Here is an 18,919-nt window from a genome sequence, read left to right as displayed (position 1 = left end):
ACATCCCTGCTTCTCGTAACTGTTAATATCCTTCTAATGAATTCGTCGCCCTTCATTTTTCGATTAGTTATTTCATTATGTTAATATTTTACACTGTTTTGTTGCTTTCCTTCACAAATGCAGGAAGTAGATCCTGGCAGTTTAGTGTCGAACTCGAGGATGTATATCATTGCGCGACTTCTGATGTGGGCGTACCTGCAGACAATAACACTAGGTTGGTCGTGTTGTTACTACTAGCTAGTGAAACCGAAAATGTCTGAGGACGAAGGAGATTTTGTTTTTGATCATGGGATTGTTGTTCCCTATCGATTCAAGCCGGAATACACAGAAGAAGAGCTGGCTAATTTGCAGGCTGATTTGGGGTACAATTTTTTTTTTCACCCAGTGCGCACTTGCAGAAAAAAAACAGCGAGGCACTTCACTTCCCAAGGTAATCAGTGAGGCAGCAATGATGACACTGACGTAACGTGCACTCTCATGCAGCAGCGCGCAGAGGCTGAGCCTATCTGTCTGGAGCTCACAGTCACCACCAGTAAAATTACACTTCTCAACTCCGCTTTGAAAACTGGTTTGAATGTTATTCTCAGCACGTTGAAGACCTAGTGTTATATATGAAACGACATGCATGAAAATACGGGACAAACTGCGTCCCGTATTGAATCAATACGGGACGTAGCATTTACTCTGGGACGATCCCGTATTATACGGGACGGGTGGCAACCCTAGCGACAAGGCACTTGATTTCTCGGCTGTCAGCAACCCCGGAGTCTTGGAGACTTTGTTCCGAATGCCAAGGATCAATTGGAAATGACATTCCACACCGGATGGTCCAAACGGGACTCTCTCGGAAATGTAAGTGTGTTGGCTGTATACCGTAGGAATGTCAGTGGATAGCATAACATTATTGTTAGCTAATGGAAATCCTAGTTTTGACGACTGGTGTTCATGTGTGGTAGTCTATGCATGTGTCTCGCTGAGTGTAACGTTACCGTAAAATCCTGTTTTGAACACAGAGGTATAGGGCTTGGCACATCAGCTAAACTACTAGACTGTAACGTTACATCTCTGACACATGATTGAAGTTAGCAAGAGTGACAATCGAAATAATGCCTAGAACTTTTATGACATAGTCTGTCAATATCTGCATGAGCCTTAACGGAATGTTTTGCTTCACTTCTTCTCAATTTTGCCGCGAAACGAAATTGAAGAAAAAACCGGAAACCGTACTACTATGTGGACTTCTGCTAAAAAAAATAGGTCTTTGTTTCTAACGTTAGAAATTTAAAATGAAATAACTAATCGAAAAATGAAGGGCGACAAATTCATTAGAAGGACGATATCAGTCATGAGAAGCAGGGACGTGTGTTTACAATGAGTAAACACACGTGGAGTTTGATGTTGAATGGGCTTCTATTGGATGGGGGGGGGGGGGGTTTGCTCACATGGGAATCAAAAATCTACAAATATCTAAATATTGAAGCAAGCAACATAAAAACCATCTGGGATGCACACAAAACTCTAGGTAGGTGTGAAAATGAGCCCAGAAGTGCTATAAGTGCAATTCCCCTTTAAGAATATGTTTATTTTCTGAATCCAGTGGTTCCAACAGTCAATTCCCTTGTTAAGATGTTCAGCACTCTGAATACTGAACACAAGTGATAGTGCTAGAACCCCTCACTTAACCTACATGTAAAATATATTTTATGTGAATTAATTTTATTATTATTATTGAAAATGAGAATTATCTATTAAATCGCCAAATTCTTCTCTAGGCGAGTCTACAGAAAACTGGTGGAATCAACCAACAAGTCAAAACAAGCCATATATCAGGTTCCAAGACTAAATAATTGAATTTAACTGGAAGCAGTCAATTATATTAATACATTTAAATCATACATTCTTTATTGAATGCAGGCTCACTACTTCTAAATTACAAAACAGAAGACATACAACAAAACATTAAACAATTGAACTAGAAATACCAGTAAAGAGAGAGAGAGAGACGGATAAGCCAGACCTTGCCAAAGTATCACCCACTTCCAGTATAAGTGCCACAGAATGAAAGGAAACCAGCTGCGAGCACAAAAGCAAGGTACCACCACCAAAATAAATAGAGGAAATCTCTTCTTCTTCAAGGCTCGAAAACCAAACGCAACACAAACAACTTTTTCCTGTGGCCATCTTAAATACCTTACCCAGCATGGCTTGAGAACGTTTGCTCTGATTGGGTGATGCTGAGTTAAGGTTTAGGAGAGAGGGGAAGCGGGGTCAGACTAATTTATGACAAGGACTGGCCTACCTAAAGATTGCATTCAAACTTATGGCACTTCTCCACGGCACGGTACAGGATGGCAAGCATTCGTATCCTACCCGTGCCGTGTTGCCTGTTGCGCTTCTCCATTACACAATAAACCCGTGAAGGTAGGAGGAGTCATGGGAGGAGTAAAGTGTCCAAAATGTGTAATAATTAACTCTTGTATGTATTTCTATACTCTTTACTCTCGTCTGTTTTCATGTATGGGAATGGGATGATATGAAAGCAATTTGCACCGTCCACCACGTTTTGGCAATGTTCCAACACTCTCGTCATCACTGTTGCATGCATCACAAAAACTATTACACTACTAACTAACGCAAACATTGCAGTGTGAAATATCCACATTATATAATACCACTAACTTATTTAAAGACACTCAATGTCAAAAATAACGTATATAACCGAAATATTTGAGCAGTAATACTTACATAGCAATGGTGACATTTTATCTGTGTTCAGTAGATAGAGACAGAGACAGTAAATCAATGACAGTTCTATCCACTTCTGTTTTGCTCCAGAAAACGATGTCAGATAGGTCTATCAGCAAACATATGGCTTAGTTATGCGCAGAAGTCCTCAATAATAATAGTATTTTCCAAGAAATTACGAAAAATCATTGACAACGTTTCGTTAGGTGCAGCATCTTTTACTGCTATCACAGAGTGAATGCGTAAGTGAATGCGATGATAACAAAATGTTTGGTTACACTGACCTATAAAACACTATTCCAAAAGCAAAATTAGATACGTTATACATCGTTAGAAAGCTTATACTCTTTCCTGCTGAACATATTCATTTTCAATTAAGCCAGACTGTACTATAAAGGCGACAACACCGTGAACAACACGTATGGTATTACGTACAGCTATTTTGGAAGGTACCCAGGCAGGACAAAGGCACGTATATTTCACAAACAGATTGTCCAAGACAATATATGACCACTCAGTCTCAAAAGGGACATCTCTACGCGTAAAACCAAGTTTGTATATTTATTCAATATTTAGTCCCAGATATTGACTGTAGAACTCGCTAGTTAACGTTGCTCTGTCTTGCTGTTGTGGTATTTAAAAATGGCAGTTGCTGCCGGTGAACAAACATGGCCAAGATGCGTTCTAAAAATAGATTCTTCCCCATGCTAGGAATTGATTTGAAATCTAGCACATTATTCGGTCATTCGATCTGTGAAAAAGTTGAAAATCGCCATCCCCTAGTTGCAAGCGGTCAGGCTGTGGAGTTAATCTTCTTTGCGTTTTACTCGCCCAGCTGAAGGAGAATGTGAGCAAGTCCTTGGACCTGCAGCACCAGTTGGACAAGGCCCGGCAGAGCTACCAGGAGGTCCAGGCTCTGCACCAGAGCACCAGCGCCAAGCTGAGGGAAGCTCAGGTACCAGATTGTAGTGGTTATTGTCAATATGACCATATAGTCCTATTCTGACTGATTATCAGAATCCAAATTGATTAATTGTACTGTTAAGAAAGGGGATAATTACTCAGATTTTTCACATTCCTATTGTGTCTAGAATTGAGCAAGTGTGTGCATGTGTGTTCGCTTGTGCACGTGTGAGGGTAGCTCTTCTGCTGCGTGGTGGAATGCCCTTGAGCACGTATGTATGTTAATTTGGGTGAATACCTGCCACTGTTCCAGAATGACCTGGAGCAGGTGTTGCGACAGATTGGAGATAAGGACCAGAAGATCCAGAACCTGGAGGCTCTGCTGCAGAAAAGCAGAGACAGTATCAGCCAGCTGGAGGCTGAAAGGGAGGACCTGTGTGCCAAGATACAGGCAGGAGAAGGAGAGACCGCTCTTCTCAACCAGCTACAAGAAAAGAACCATACCCTTCAGGAGCAGGTACTCTTACACACATACTGTACAGACACGCAGACACACACACACACTCTTTCCCCAGTACCGAATATGCCATTTGCACTCTTGGATGCAATAGCAGAGAAGTATAAGTATAAAATATGCAAATGTATTTGAGTGAAATGAAAGAGTTTGTCACTGAACACCACAAATGCCCACGAGTCATCATTGCATTTTTTTTAACCTTAATTTATGAGGAAATGTGCACTAAAATCAGAATTTCTGCTGAAATTTTGACTTTTTTGGCATGTTTTCATACCTGAGAAGCTATCAGATCTGGCTTCTGTGAGATTATTTTTAGGTTGTGCAGTTGACGGATAACATGAGGAATCAATCGGAGAGCCACAAGCAGGCACAAGAGAACCTCCATGAGCAGGTTCAGGAGCAGAAAACCCACCTGCGCTCAGCACAGGACCGCTGCCATGCCTTGGAGACCTCCATCACTGACCTCAGCATCCAGCTGACCGAGAGTAAAGAGAGGGTCGCCCATCTGGACACTCAGGTACGTTCCTTCAGACACTGTTACACCTGTAGACCCACCAGAAAGATCCATGCAGCCTCACCCACAGGAAATAATGCTTCATATTTATTGTCTTATTACTTCGCATGTGTCAAATACCCCACCAACATCAAGATGTAAAACACATCCCATAATTTCACATGCCACATGTATTATTCAAAATCGGGTCTATTCCTTATTTATACACTACCGGTCAAAAGTTTTAGAACACCTCCATTTTTCCAGTTTTTATTGAAATTTACACAGTTGTCTCAATGCACTCTGAAATTAAAGCATAGAACAAATAAACAATTTGAGATTTTAAAAAAAAAGAAATCATGGAATCGTTCTGTTTAACACAATTTATCCAAATTTCTTGACTCATCAAAGATCATAGTAGCCACCTTTTGTAGATATAACAGCTGAACACACTTGTAGCATTCATTCTGCAATGGAAATCAAATGTTATTTACATTTCAGAGTTATAAACTCTGACACACAATGCGGTACAGTACCTAAATGTGTAATAATTAACTCTTGTCTGTATTTCTATACTCTGAGCTCTCTTATGTTTTCTTGTATGGGGATGGGACGACATGAAAACAATTTTCAACCGTCCACCACGTTTTGGCAATGTTCCAACTCTCACGTCATCACTGTTGCATGCTTCACAACAACTATTATACTCCTAACTAACGCTTACATTACAGTGTGAAATATCCACATTATATAATACCACTAACCTATTTAAAGACACTCAATTTCAAAAATAACGTATATAACCGAAGTATTTTGAAACAATGTCAGCTAGGTCTATCAGCAAACATATGGCTTATCTATGCCCAGAAGTCCTCAATAATAATAGTATTTTCCAAGAAATTATGAAAAATTGTTGACAACGTTTCGTTAAGTGCAGCATCTTTTACTGCTACCACAGAGTGAATGCATAAGTGAATGCGATGATAAGAAAATTTTCGATTACGTTGACCTAAAAACGCTATTCCAAAAGTAAAATTAGACATGTTATATATCGTTAGAAAGCTTATACTCTCACCTACTGAATAAGTGAATTGTCAATCAAGCCAGACTGTACTAAAAAGGGCGACAACGCCGTAAACAACAGGTGTGGTATTACGCACAGCTATTTTTGAAGGTACCCAGGCATCACAGATGCGCATACATTTCACAAACGGATTGTCAAGACAATGTATGACCACTCAGTCTCAAAAGGGACATCACTACGTGTAAAACCAATTGTAAGGCTGTGTATTTATTCAATATTTAGTCCCAGATATTGACTGTAGAATGACATGGTATCATTTTTTAAAACTTTGTCTCGTTTATTTCATTATTCAGTGAGCAGTGTTTATGCTTGTGTGACTTGTATGACAAGTCATGTGCCAACGTCATCGGCGTAAGAGCAGATACCAGGATATTGCGTAAAGCCCCAGTGGTGGCCTACCATGCAGTTTTAAGGCTACTTTCACCGTTTTATGTTACATGTAAACCGTACTGTTATATTGTCGTTTTTATCAATAAAAAAATCTATTACATATATTGTTGGTGCTCCTTACATTTTGGTGGGTACTCCTAAATTTTTGCTGGTGCTCCTAACTTTTTGAAGCTACCAAGTAAAAAAGTTAATTTTGAGCCCTGGCACCACCACATCTGATGGTCACTTGAACAGCCAGGTAAGTTAACGTTACCTTTGTTAAATCATCATGTTTGTTTAGTTTGATGAAATAAAACTAGTTAAGTAACAAAAAGAAAGATGATAGCTGAAGTTGATATATCGTTAACATTAGTACCAGACACCTAGACTAGTTAGCTATCGCTAGCTGGAATGAGCTAGCGGTTAACATTAGGTTAGCAGGACAGAATTCCGTTCTAGCATTCTCAGTTGTGTGTTTTATTCTGTAACGTTAACGTTAAATTAAGCAGCTTGAATGTAATGTCCTTTTAATTATCATTAGTTAACTGTTTTGCATGTGTGAATGCATAACTTTAACGTTACAAAAAATATGACTGATTCTGTAACAAAATGACGAAAGCTAACAGCTAGGCTAAAGCTTGTGGTTCTCATCTCATTTTGTATTGTTAAATGATGGTGATTGACAGTCAGTCAGCTAACGTTAACCTAAAAAAGTAGGGTGCATGATTTAGTTCACTCATTTTTTAAAAGTTAAGTTACTATATGTGGATTTGAGTGGTATACGGAGTAACAAGAGAAGTGGACTTAGGCTCTAACAACAGAGAGATACGTGATTATATTATCTGTGTGAATGTCAAATTTATTATTGCTTTTATGTCCACCCCTGTTTGGTTCTGTGCTCCACTTGTGCCCCCACTACTAAATTTGTCTGGACACGCCACTGCTTTTACAGCCTCCTCTATTAATCTTTACTATACATAGGCTTAACAAATGTATTATATAAATGTATTATGTGTTCATTCTCAGTTCTCTTAGTTTTATTAAGATTTTTATTAATATTTTTTAAATTAGTGCCATATTCTAACAATACAGTGAGCTTCATAAGGTTTTTTTTCCCCCCTTAATTTAGGTCTTTACTCAAAACTTTAGATTCATGTGTGGTTAAGGTGCAGATTCTCAGCTCTTAATAAAGGGAATTTTTACACCCTTTGGTTTCACCATGTAGACATTACACCACTTTTTATACATAGTCCCTTTATATCAGGGTACCTTAATTCTTGGGACATATTAAGCTTCTGTAAATTAAAGGACTCATGTTTTGTCACACATCCTTTGTATGCAATTACTGCTTGAAGTCTGTGACCCATAAACATCACCAGGTGCTGAGTATCTTCTCTGGTGATGCGGGCCTGTACTGCAGCCATCTTCAGCTCCTGCTTGTTTCAGAGGCTAGTTGTCTTCTTTCTTCGGTATACGAAACACATTCAGTTGGATTCAGATCGGATCATTGACTTGGCAATTTGAGAATTTTCCTATTTTTGACTTTGAAAAACTAATTTTTGCTTTAGTAGTATATTGGGGCTTTGTTTACAAAGCAGCATGTTTACAGCATTGTCTTGCTGTTGGATGGAGTGCCATACAATGGATTTTGAGGCATTTGCTTGAACTTGAGCAGATTAATGCCACTGTATGCATCACAATTAATTCTGCTGCTACTATCAGTAGTAGTTACATTGTCATTGAAAAAAAGGGAGCCAGTCCTGTGGTAGCATGCCCAAACCAAGATCCAAAGCATCCCCATTTTTCACAGATGAGTGGGGGTGCTTTGGATCTTGGGCAGTTCCTTTTGGCCTCCACACTTTGCTCTTGCCATCAAGTCAATCTTGGTCTGATCTGTCCAAAAACATTTTTTCCAGAACTCTGCAGGCTCTTTTAGGTACTCTCAGAAAACTGTAACCTGGCGATCCTGTTTTGCGGCTAACTAGTAGTTTGAATCTTGCCATGTACCCTCGTGAAGTTCGTGAAGTCTTTTGCGGACAGTTGTCAGTAACACATGCCAGTCTCCAGAGTGTTTCTGATCTGTCAGACATGTGTCTGAGGGTTTTTCTTCATTATGGTGAAAATTCTTCAGTCATTAACTGTAGATATCTTCCTTGGCCTACCAGGCCCTTTGCGATTACTGAACTCACCAGTACTCTTTCTTCGTAATTATGTTCCAAACAGTTGATTTAGGCAATTCTAAGGTTTGGCCTATGTCTCTCACTGTTTTTTTTTTTTTTCTCAGCCTCTTAATGGCTTCCTTGACTATCATCGACACAACTCTGATAACAGACTCTAAGGGCAATCAAAAACTTACATGCAGGTTACCTTGACCATGCAATGCAGTCATCATAATCTATTACTTGTTTGTTTTTCTGTAGGGAAGACTTGTTTTGAACCTTATCATACGGTACCACACAAGATAATACATAAATACACATCGCATTAGACAGTGCAATCACATGCAAACAGTTTATCCTGAAACTCTAAATCTAGTTAATCCCTTCTGCGCAAACAATTTCTTGTCAAGACAATATTATACTCATTATTATTATACTCCTACCAAATACTAATTTACACTAACTCTTTCCCAATAATAAAGACTGTACTACACCTAATGTCTTATCAAAGTGTTTTTAAGTCCATTTAAAACCAAAAGGCCTGGGCTGAACCCCATCTGGTGTTTTACAGCTCAAAGTCAAGACTGAATTACTTTTGTCCACTGAGGCAGCCAAGACCAACCAAAGGGTGGACCTGCAAAACCACTTGGAGACAGCCCAGCTTGCACTGCAGGACAAACAGCAGGTATGTCTGTGTCACAGAGTCTAACAGTGGCAGCACCTGACAGCTGGTGCAGCAACTTCTGGTACTGTGAATGACTACCCGACCCAGTAAGGACAAATGTTTCTATTTAATGCTTTATCAAAAATAACTAATCTGTTTTCTACATTTTACAATATTATTGCATTGTGAATAGTCATTTTTATAGAGTTTGTCACTCAGGTAGTTTATAAGGGACTGTCTGGTACAACTGAGACCCGAGACAGGAATGAATAACCTCCTGGTTAGAAGGTTAATGTGAAACTACCTACCTAAGTGATGTTTGTCTAGGGAAGTGCTGGTATATCTGTATCTGAAAAAAAAAAACATGTTTTCAACATACAAAAATGGCAAGTTACTCAGACATACAAGGCACTATAAGTCATTAACGTATTGCAAAATCTAGGCCTGCCAATAAAAGTACTGATATCAAAATTACAATAGTTACAATAAACAATATTGGCTATCTTACCTAACACAAATTAAACATGCTGTATTCCAAAGCAATGCTGCTACCCAATGCTTCCTAAATTCTTTCAAGTAACTTGGCCCTGTGTTTTTTCATCTTACCCTGTGAAGAGAATGTGGTCATTCAAAGCATATGTCATATTGAAGTGTGAAATGGCAATCATTTATAGTGGGAATAATGTTGCTGAATAAACAGCTGTTTTACACCAATGTATATATTTTGTAATGAATGCACAATATGTTTAAAGGAGTAACATGGTGGTTGAATGTGACACTTGCCAGTTGTCTTTAGGCAACAACAAAACAAATGTGCATAATTTTTTTATTATTCAATCATTTAAATGTATTTTAAAACGTATTTTCTAAGCCTAAATTCCCCACTATAAAAGTTCACCCGAACTGTCTGGGCGTGGGAATGAGAACTGTCAGTTAGCTATGATTGACAGACCGTGCCCCGTTACCATAGCTACCTCTATGATACGCGCTTATCTTGGGACACTGAATTTTCACAAGCTAGCTAACTTAGTATATAAAGTATCCACAGCTAAGGACGTTGACTTATATCCAATAATAATTTTTGCTAACTAGCTAGCCAGCCAAGTTAAGATAAAACCACAACTATAACGTCCTTATGAAAGCAAACTAGCTAGCTAACGTTATTGATAACATTACATTATGAAAGCAAACTACATAGCTAGCTAACGTTAGCTAGCTAGCTATAAATGAATATGACCAACCAGAGATTGTCTAATAGTCCTTGAAAGGCACTCTAATAAGTGAACCTAACGTTAGTCAAATATTTGCATTATCTTGCCTGTAAACCAGCGGCACAAACTATGGGTCACGAGTTATCCATTTAGAATCTGACTGACTGTAGGGATGTCGCCAGCAGTGTATGCGCGTGAGCTCGACAATACATTTCTCACAGAAAAGGTAGTTTGACGCCTTTTTTTTAGTTTATTACAATGGTGATAGAAGTGACAATAATTAAGTGGTGCTGTGCTGTTAGCCTTTACATTACATTACATTACATTTACTTGGCAGACGCTTTTATCCAAAGCGACGTACAAAAATGCATTTCATGGTCATAGACAACTGCTAAACACAGGTTCAGTAAGGTACAATACTTATTTTGTACAGCTATTTCTAGCCAAGAACACAGTTCACACAGTGAACACTATTCTGACCTAACCTCTACAAAGCCAACTAGGCAGAATAAGCTACAGTATTAGGACAAATACAAATTACCAAAAAAGTGCTGGGATGGGGCAACATGTAACAAGTGTCATGAAAGGGGTTTTTTTTTTTTTTTTTTTTTTAAATAAAAGAGTGAAATACAGCGTGGTGGTGGTTAGTCTAGGTATAGTCTGAAGAGATGAGTCTTCAGGCCACGGCGGAAGATGGGTAGTGAGGGGGAGGTTCGGAGAGAGATGGGAAGTTCATTCCACCACTGGGGAGCTAGGGTGGAGAAGCTCTGTGATCTCTTTGGGCGGGTGGGAGGGGTTACAAGGCGCCCTGCTACCGCAGAGCGGAGTGGTCGAGCAGGCACATAGAATCGAGTTATGTCCTGCAAGTAGATGGGGGCTGTCCTGTTGGCAGCAGTGTAGGCAAGGGTCGGGGCTTTGAACCGGATCCTGGTGGTGACCGATAGCCAGTGGAGTGATCACAGCAGAGGAGTGACGTGGGAGAATTTGGGAAGGTTGTAGATGAGTCGAGCAGCGGCATTCTGAATCATCTGTAGTGGCTGTATGGCACAAGCTGGCAGGCTTGCAGGAGAGAGTTGCAGTAATCAAGGCGAGAGGTCACCATAGCCTGGACGAGCAGCTGGGTGGAGTGCGTCGTCAGGTATGGTCGAATCCTTCTGATGTTGTACAGAAGGAATCTGCAGGACCGTGATGTTGCCTTGATGTGCTCCTTGAGGTCCAGTTGGTCATCCAGGACCACCCCCAAGCTCTTGGCAGAGTGAGAGGCAGTCACTGTGGTGCCATCAACCGTGATTGAGAGCTCACGAAGTAAGGAGGTCTTGCACGGGAAGAAGAGCAGCTCAGTTTTGTTGAGGTTGAGCTTCAAATGGTGGCTGGCCATCCAGGTGGAGATGTCAGCCAGGCAGGAAGAGATCTTATCATTGACCTGTGTGGCTGAGGGGGGGAAAGAAAAGAAGAGTTGTGTGTCATCTGCATAACAATGATAGGAGAAGCCATGTGAATTAATAACTGAACCAAGAGATCTGGTGTATAAGGAGAACAGCAGAGGACCCAGTACAGATCCCTGCGGCACTCCCGTAACAAGTGGATGAGAAGCAGAGGCAGACCCCTTCCAGGTGACCTGGTTGGTCCTATCTGCAAGATAGGAAGCGAACCAAGACAGGGCAGTCCCGGCGATTCCCATCCCAGCCAAGGTGGAGAGGAGTATTTTATGGTTGACCGTGTCGAAAGCTGCAGACAGGTCAAGAAGGATCAGGACAGAGGAGAGGCGTGAGGCTCTTGCAGTGGCAAGTGTCTCCGTCACAGCTAGGAGCGCAGTCTCTGTTGAGTGCCCGGATCGGAAGCCAGACTGGTGAGGGTCTAGCAGGTTGTTCTGATGGAGAAAAGAGGTTAGTTGTTTAAGAACTGCTCGTTCAATGGTTTTGGACAGAAAGGGTAGAAGCGATACGGGTCGATAATTCGTTACATCGGAGGGGTCTGAGGTGGGTTTTTTGAGAAGTGGGGTAACACGAGCCATCTTAAAATCAGAGGGAACATGACCAGAGGAGAGAGAGGAATTAACAATGGAGGACAGATAGGGAAGGAACTCGCTGGAAATGGATTGGAGAACTTTAGATGGGATGGGGTCAAGTGGACAGGTGGTTGCACGATGAGAGGTGATGAGTTGTAATACATCGGAGTCCTCCAGCATCTCAAAGGAGGTCAGTGTGGCTGTGGGTTTGTCCCGGGGGGTTGGGGGGCTCACTGGATGGGCGAAGGAGTTCCGGATTGTAGCCACCTTTCCTTCAAAGGCGGCCAGAAAGTCATCTGCGGAGAGGGAAGAGGGAGGTGGGGGTGGAGGAGGAATGAGGAGGGAAGAGAAGGTGGAGAATAGTTTGCGTGGATTAGAGACACATGCACTGATCTTAGATTGGAAAAATGAGGCTTTCGCTGACGTGAGGGCAGATGTGAAAGTCGCCAGCAGGGTATGATACGCGGTCAGGTCATCAGAGGATCGGGATTTCCTCCACTTCCTCTCTGCAGCCCGCAGTGATGTTCTGCTGGAGCGTAGTGACTCAGTCAGCCATGGGCAGGGGGGTGACGAGCGTGCTGGTTTGGAGACAAGAGGACAGAGTGAGTCGAGGGACTGGGAGAGGCAGGAGTTGAAGGTGGAGGTGGCAAGATCAACTGGAAGGTTAGAGAAAGACGCAGGAGGGGGAAGTGTAGACAGAGCAGTGGAGATGAGGGAGGATTGTGACAGAGTAGAGAGATTTCTCCTGAAAGTTACTGTGGGTGAGCTATTGGATGAATTGAGGGGGAGTAAATAGGAGAGGGAGAAAGAAAGAAAGAAGTGGTCCGAGACATGGAGGGGAGTCACTGTAAGTTGGGGAATGGAGCAGCTTCTGGTGAATACAAGGTCTAGTTGGTTACCAGCCTTGTGTGTGGGGGGGGAAGAGGACAGGGATAGGGCGAAAGACTGGAGGAGTGAGGCAACCCTGGACAGTTGGGAGGTCTCTGGTGGGAGGTTGAAGTCTCCCAGTAGAATAGCAGGAGTGCCATCCTCAGGGAGGGAGCTCAGGCGAGTGTCCAGCTCGTCCAGGAAAGAGCCGAGTGGACCTGAAGGACGGTATAGAACAATAATGTGAAATTTTGAGGGATGAGTTACAGTAATTGCATGAAATTCAAAGGAGGAGGAAGTAGGGTTAGGACTGGGGAGGACACAGAACTTCCAGGACAAGGAAATGAGCAAACCTTTACTGATCGCCGTACAAGGTTAATGTGAAATAGCTAGAACAATCGGACAGCACTAACCCATAAAAATGTACTTTGAATGATACTTGCTCAATCGAACCGTAAATCTGAAAAACATTTGATTATAGTCAGCTGCACCGAAATTTTCGTTCACACCCTCAATAAATGACACAAGCCCCAGTAGAAGATTGAATGAAACCTTCTAAAGTTATATATTTTCTGAAACGTTACCGATTCCGCTTGGCCACAGTAAGTGAAACTATGCAATCTGAGTGTATAGTTTCTATGTAAATTACGTCAGAAGGATTCAGCCTTGTTGTTTGCTACGTAAACTGCACAGCACACTTGTAGCAGGATGGTGTGTCCAGTCAGATTTCTTTACGGGGCGTGGAAAGGGGAGTGGTTACTGTACTCGTGACGCACTAAGTTGATAACATTCTCAACCGCCTGAAAATAGGACGATACATTTAAAACGCATATTTCTCCAAAAATAAAGAACGGACATATTTAATACTTTACTCATCATGTTTCTTCAATGCCTCTTGTGCAAATAGCACATAAAACCGAGAAAGTGTGAAAACCACCATGTTACTCCTTTAACAACTGCCTGCATGCAGTGCTTTGGGTGTATGGGAAGCAGATCTTGAATGAAATGCATGAATAAAATAGGTTTGTTCAGAAAATTATGTTTAGAAAGAAGATATGTTATTGTTTAACATTGTAGAAGAAATCATACTATTGTACTTATTTGGTGAAACGTAATGTGAATAGCAAGCTTATAGTACATCATTGGGGCAAACATATGTGTGGATAGGTTTGTAAGATGCAATGTGTATGTCATAGGCCTAAGTATAGCAATTTTTAATATGTATTCATTGTATCCCCCGCCCCTTAGCCTTCTCTGTATGCTGCTAGGGAAATGTCGTCATAGGGACAATGAAGTATTGTATGTATGTATGTATGGATGTATGTATGTTTGTGCAACATGTAGAATATTTTACAATCGCAAATGTTGAAGAGGTTGTACATTTTGTAAAATGAACTTGACAAGCAAGCATAAACATATAATTTGTTGTGTGTAACTGTTGATCAGGTGTTGAAAACAGTCATAAAAATTATCTGTTCTTCCATGTGGCCATTTTGTGATACTTTGACGTGACACGTAATGTGTTCAGATGATAAGAGAGAACGCAGGGCCAGGTTACTTGAAATAATTTAGGAAGCATTGGGTTGCAGCATTGCTTTGGAATACAACATGTTTAATTTGTGTTAGGTAAGATAGCCAATATTGTTTATTGTAACTTGGCGTAATTTTGATATCAGTACTTTTAATGGCAGGCCTAGATTTTGCAACTTTTTGAACATTCTGATATAATTTGAATGTCAGTATAGCATAAGGGCCTGAAGTTATAAACATGTACTTGTGTTTATAACGTGTTATAAACAAGTGAAATAGGCATGAATGGCTTTGCAAAAAGAAGAGGTAGTTTAATCGCGTCATGTGCTCGTGGTTTTATAGAAGGCAGGCCAGTAGGCAGAACTGCGCTCCGGTTTTATTCTATATGGCCTGGTTATATTTTAGCCGGCTAGAAAACTTTCCCATTGAAAGCAAATGTAGCCGGTTAACTGAATGTGTAGATTGTATGTGATAATACAGCCTATACGTTTGGTGAAAGACCAGCTAGATTTGGTGCAGAAGGATTCAGAAGAATTATACAGTTGCAAAAGTAGAAAAATAATATAAAATTATTAGTGAGCAAATACGCATGCTTAAGAAATACAAGTACAGGGGTTCGAAGGCCGCGACGCTTACAGTGAGCCACGAACATACTAGCTGTCTTCACTGGAAATTTTCTTGGTGAAAAAGATATATGTCTATTTTGTGTGTGTGACATTTTTATTAGCTGGTGTAGGTAAATGATTGGCAGATGTAGGTAAGTGTCCAACGGGGAGACATATTGTTTGTGGGCTTGCAGCATTGTGATGATGCAATCAGCAGGAAAAATAAGAAGTAGAAGAAGGAGACAACACAAAATCCCCAAAGTTTGGGGCTTAATTGTGTGGACGTGTGAAGTTGTTTGTGAATACTGTGTGTTGAAATGGGATCAGAAGGTACAGAAATTAATGTTTTAAGGGCTCAGAGTCTGTGGTCAGTGTGGTTATTTCTGTAGGAAACCCAGAAAAGTGCCAAAGTCTTGGTGCTATATAGCAGTGTTTATCAACCCTGGTCCTGGGGACCCACTGCCCTGCATGTTTTAGATGTTTCCCTGCTCCAACACACCTGATTCAAATGAATGGGTCGTTATCAAGCTCTGCAGAAGCCTGATAACGACCCATTCATTTGAATCAGGTGTGTTGGAACAGGGAGACATCTAAAACATGCAGGGCAGTGGGTCCCCAGGACCAGGGTTGAGAAACACTGCTATATAGGGCTTCAGCGGTAACATAAGCTGATGCATGCACAAACGTGAATGTCAGTATGTACACTGCTAATGGTGAGGGTGTTGCACTCAGAGATGGTGAGCTTACCTCCACCTGAGATGAACCCAGAGTCAGCTCTCTGCAGTGAGGCCAGTTGTCAGCCACCCCTTGCTGCGATTTGTTGTTTAACGGTTTTGTTTTACAGAAAGGTGTTGACTTAATTTAGCTATCTACTAGGTTTCCAGTGTACATTCTAAAGGGATAATAGAGAAGATATCTTCCTCAGCCCTGTGACAGCATCTCTTCCCTGTGCTCTCACCTTAGCTTCCCCTTCCCCTTTGACACCACTTCCCTTTTACCAGATTCCTGGGAGGTAAGCTCCACCCTTCTCCCAGTGCATGAGGTGTGGTATTGGATGTGTGGTGTCTAAGGTGAAACCCTATCCATAATAAACCCTAAGGCGGTATGTGAGGTTTCTTAGGTAGTTAGTAGCTGGCAAAATGCCTGTTTGTGAAGTACCCACCCAGCCATGAGTGACTGATTGTTGCTTCTCTGTCACTCATCTTCAATCTTCAATTGTGCTTTAACCCATTTAGACCTAAGGCATCCTCTAAAAAAACATTCTAAAACCTAAGGCATTGTTGTAAACAACCTCCTAAAACCTGAGGGTTTTCTGAAACACTTGACAGAATTGTCAACGTTCACTAAAACCTTTATTTCTCAGCAGGTAGAAACATGAAATAAAAACCATTTGAGAGCTTAAACCTTTGGCTTTAATTGGAAATTATTGCCTTTGCCCTAATGTTCATTAACATTTTTAAAAAAATCAATAAAACTGAAAATGTTGACAAATGTGCTTGTTGTTTCCAGCCATATTTTCAATAAAACAAACAAACTGGCAGTGGTAGTGCAATAACTATATCACAGTTTGTTCACGCTCTTGTAACAGAATCGGGCTCACTGTTGTGTTCACTTAACTTCAGGCACACTGCATTTTCTGTCTGTAGTGTCAGTACTTGGATGATTCCATTCTTCACCACCAGAGGGCGCACACGTTTAAAAAATACTCTGCGCTCTCGCTGCATTGATGTATAATCACCTTCCCAACGTGTATTTCAGCGAATCACGACGCATTTCATCGGTCACGTGTCTTAAAAGCAATGACAGCATCTAAAACGCGCTCACGTCGCATCCGGCTCTAAAGGGAGAAGCATGCAAACGTCGCACCCGGTCTTACACGCAAATATGTGTTTTAAATGGATATACACGCAAATGTTGCATCCGGTCTTAATGGGTTAAAGCAGCTTTTTGAAGGACCACTCTCTGCCAACTGTAGTTGATTAACATGTTGTCTGTCCTTGAAGGAGTTGGTGATGACACAAACCCAGCTGGGAGAGCTTAATGGGAAGCTGCAGGAGAAACAGTGCCTCTGTGCCCAGCTGGAGATCAGCCTGAAGGAGTACAAGGACAAACTACTGACTTGGGAACAGGGGGCTGAAAAACTGGAGGGCCAGATCAAGGTTAGAGGCCATCATAGGTAGGAACTGTGTAAAGTTGCAGTTTAGTCCATTTTCCTGATTCAAGCAAGGTTCATTCTTGGTTGTATTGAATCTGCTGTCCCTTTGGACCCCTGCGACTGTGAGTTGTCTTAGACAGAAGATCTGTCCAAATCTGGTTTATGCATGTGACGTCTGTTTATGTAGTCTTTGCAAATTAATTTGGGTGTTGGGCTTAGGGTTAGAAGGAGGGTTACTGTATGCTTAGGTTGGGGATAGTTGCATTACATTTGTAGGCAAGAACACTTTGAAAGATATTGTTTCATTGTGCAGACTTGCCTGCTTGGATGTAAAGTGTTAGATCAGTTGGGGCATGGTACGGAGGAAGAGTTTTATCTTGAAGGTGTTTCTGAAAGGGCCCCACACATTTCTATATAGATGCTAGAGGTTGAAGTACAGGAGGTGCAGGCATCCCGGGACCAGGCCCAGCAGGAGTTGTTGGACGCCCATAAATGCAGCACAGAGGCAGACTCCAAGGTGCACCAGCTGACCCGCCAGTTGTGCACAGAGAAAGAGGGGTAAGACCTCTATAGACCCCCATCAGTGTCCCATCACTGTATATTATTTATTTACTTAGAGGATATGCCCGTCCAAGGCAATGTACATGCCTACCTACATGTAAGTTTAGCATATTAGCCATTTTACAAGTGGATATTTACTGAAGCATTTCCAGTTAATGTCATATTGAGGAATTCAACCTTCTGAACACAATTCTTGCCTTAACCATCCATTGAGTGCATGTGTCCAAATCATATTTACTTGTCCTCCTTCCTGTCACTCAGCTATATGCCCTCTTTCTGTGCCCCATTACTGTCCAGCATTTTCTGTCACTATGCACGGCAACTGTCCTAAATTTTGTTACTGTATTCAGTGCCTATTTACTTTGCAGTATTCTCTACAAATACGTAGTACCCTGTTACTGTTCTTTATTTTCTGCCACTGTACTTTGTGTCCTGTTATGCTCGTTCAGGTCTGTCAGACTACAAAAGGACCTGAAGAAGCAGAGTGCCCATCTAGTGGATATTCAAAAGCAGCTGCAGCAGCAAGAGAAAGATAAGGCTTACTTGCAGCAGAGGCTAGACAGCCTGGCAAATAAGGGTTTAGTGCAGCAGGCGGAGCTGGAGAAGGTCCGGCAAGAGAAGGAGGTATTGACTCAGGAGCTGAAGTCTGTGCAGGAAGATCTGAAGAAAAGCCACATTCAACTGGACGAGGAGAGGAAGAACAGTAAAACCACTCTGGAGGAGAAGGTGCGATATAAACACATCGCAGAATCTGCTGCTCACGCTGATGGGCTAATCATGGGCTAATGTTAATCTATGTTGCTGTTCTCTTATTGGTGGATGTTATAACAGTATGTTGGGGGATTTCTCAAAGTTGTTTTGCAGTTTAGTAGTGCATCAGAGGGAGATTGGAAAGTCAATTCAGAAAGCACCATATGATCCATCTGTTTTGTGATCCCCTGCAGAAGGCTCTCCAACAGGCCAAACAACAGCTGCATAAGATGTCAGAGGTTTCAGGCAAGGAATTGGCAGAAGTCAAAAGCCAACTGCAGAAGATGGAGGAGGTGAG

General features: G+C 41.5%; 1 protein-coding gene across 1 annotated transcript in view; it reads left to right on the top strand.

The window, feature by feature from the left end:
* eea1 (early endosome antigen 1) overlaps nt 1-18,919 on the top strand; it is a 273,538-nt gene that overhangs the window by 203,438 nt on the left and 51,181 nt on the right. The window contains exons 14-21 of the mRNA XM_035426231.1: nt 3,581-3,700; nt 3,962-4,165; nt 4,482-4,682; nt 8,842-8,955; nt 17,159-17,314; nt 17,729-17,868; nt 18,321-18,597; nt 18,816-18,914. Of these exons, the coding sequence (XP_035282122.1) occupies nt 3,581-3,700; nt 3,962-4,165; nt 4,482-4,682; nt 8,842-8,955; nt 17,159-17,314; nt 17,729-17,868; nt 18,321-18,597; nt 18,816-18,914 (1,311 nt within the window). The remainder of the gene's footprint in view (nt 1-3,580; nt 3,701-3,961; nt 4,166-4,481; nt 4,683-8,841; nt 8,956-17,158; nt 17,315-17,728; nt 17,869-18,320; nt 18,598-18,815; nt 18,915-18,919) is intronic.

This window comes from Anguilla anguilla, chromosome 7 (assembly GCF_013347855.1).
Source record: "Anguilla anguilla isolate fAngAng1 chromosome 7, fAngAng1.pri, whole genome shotgun sequence".
Taxonomy (NCBI): domain Eukaryota; kingdom Metazoa; phylum Chordata; class Actinopteri; order Anguilliformes; family Anguillidae; genus Anguilla; species Anguilla anguilla.
This window is presented reverse-complemented; position numbering and strand designations above follow the sequence as displayed.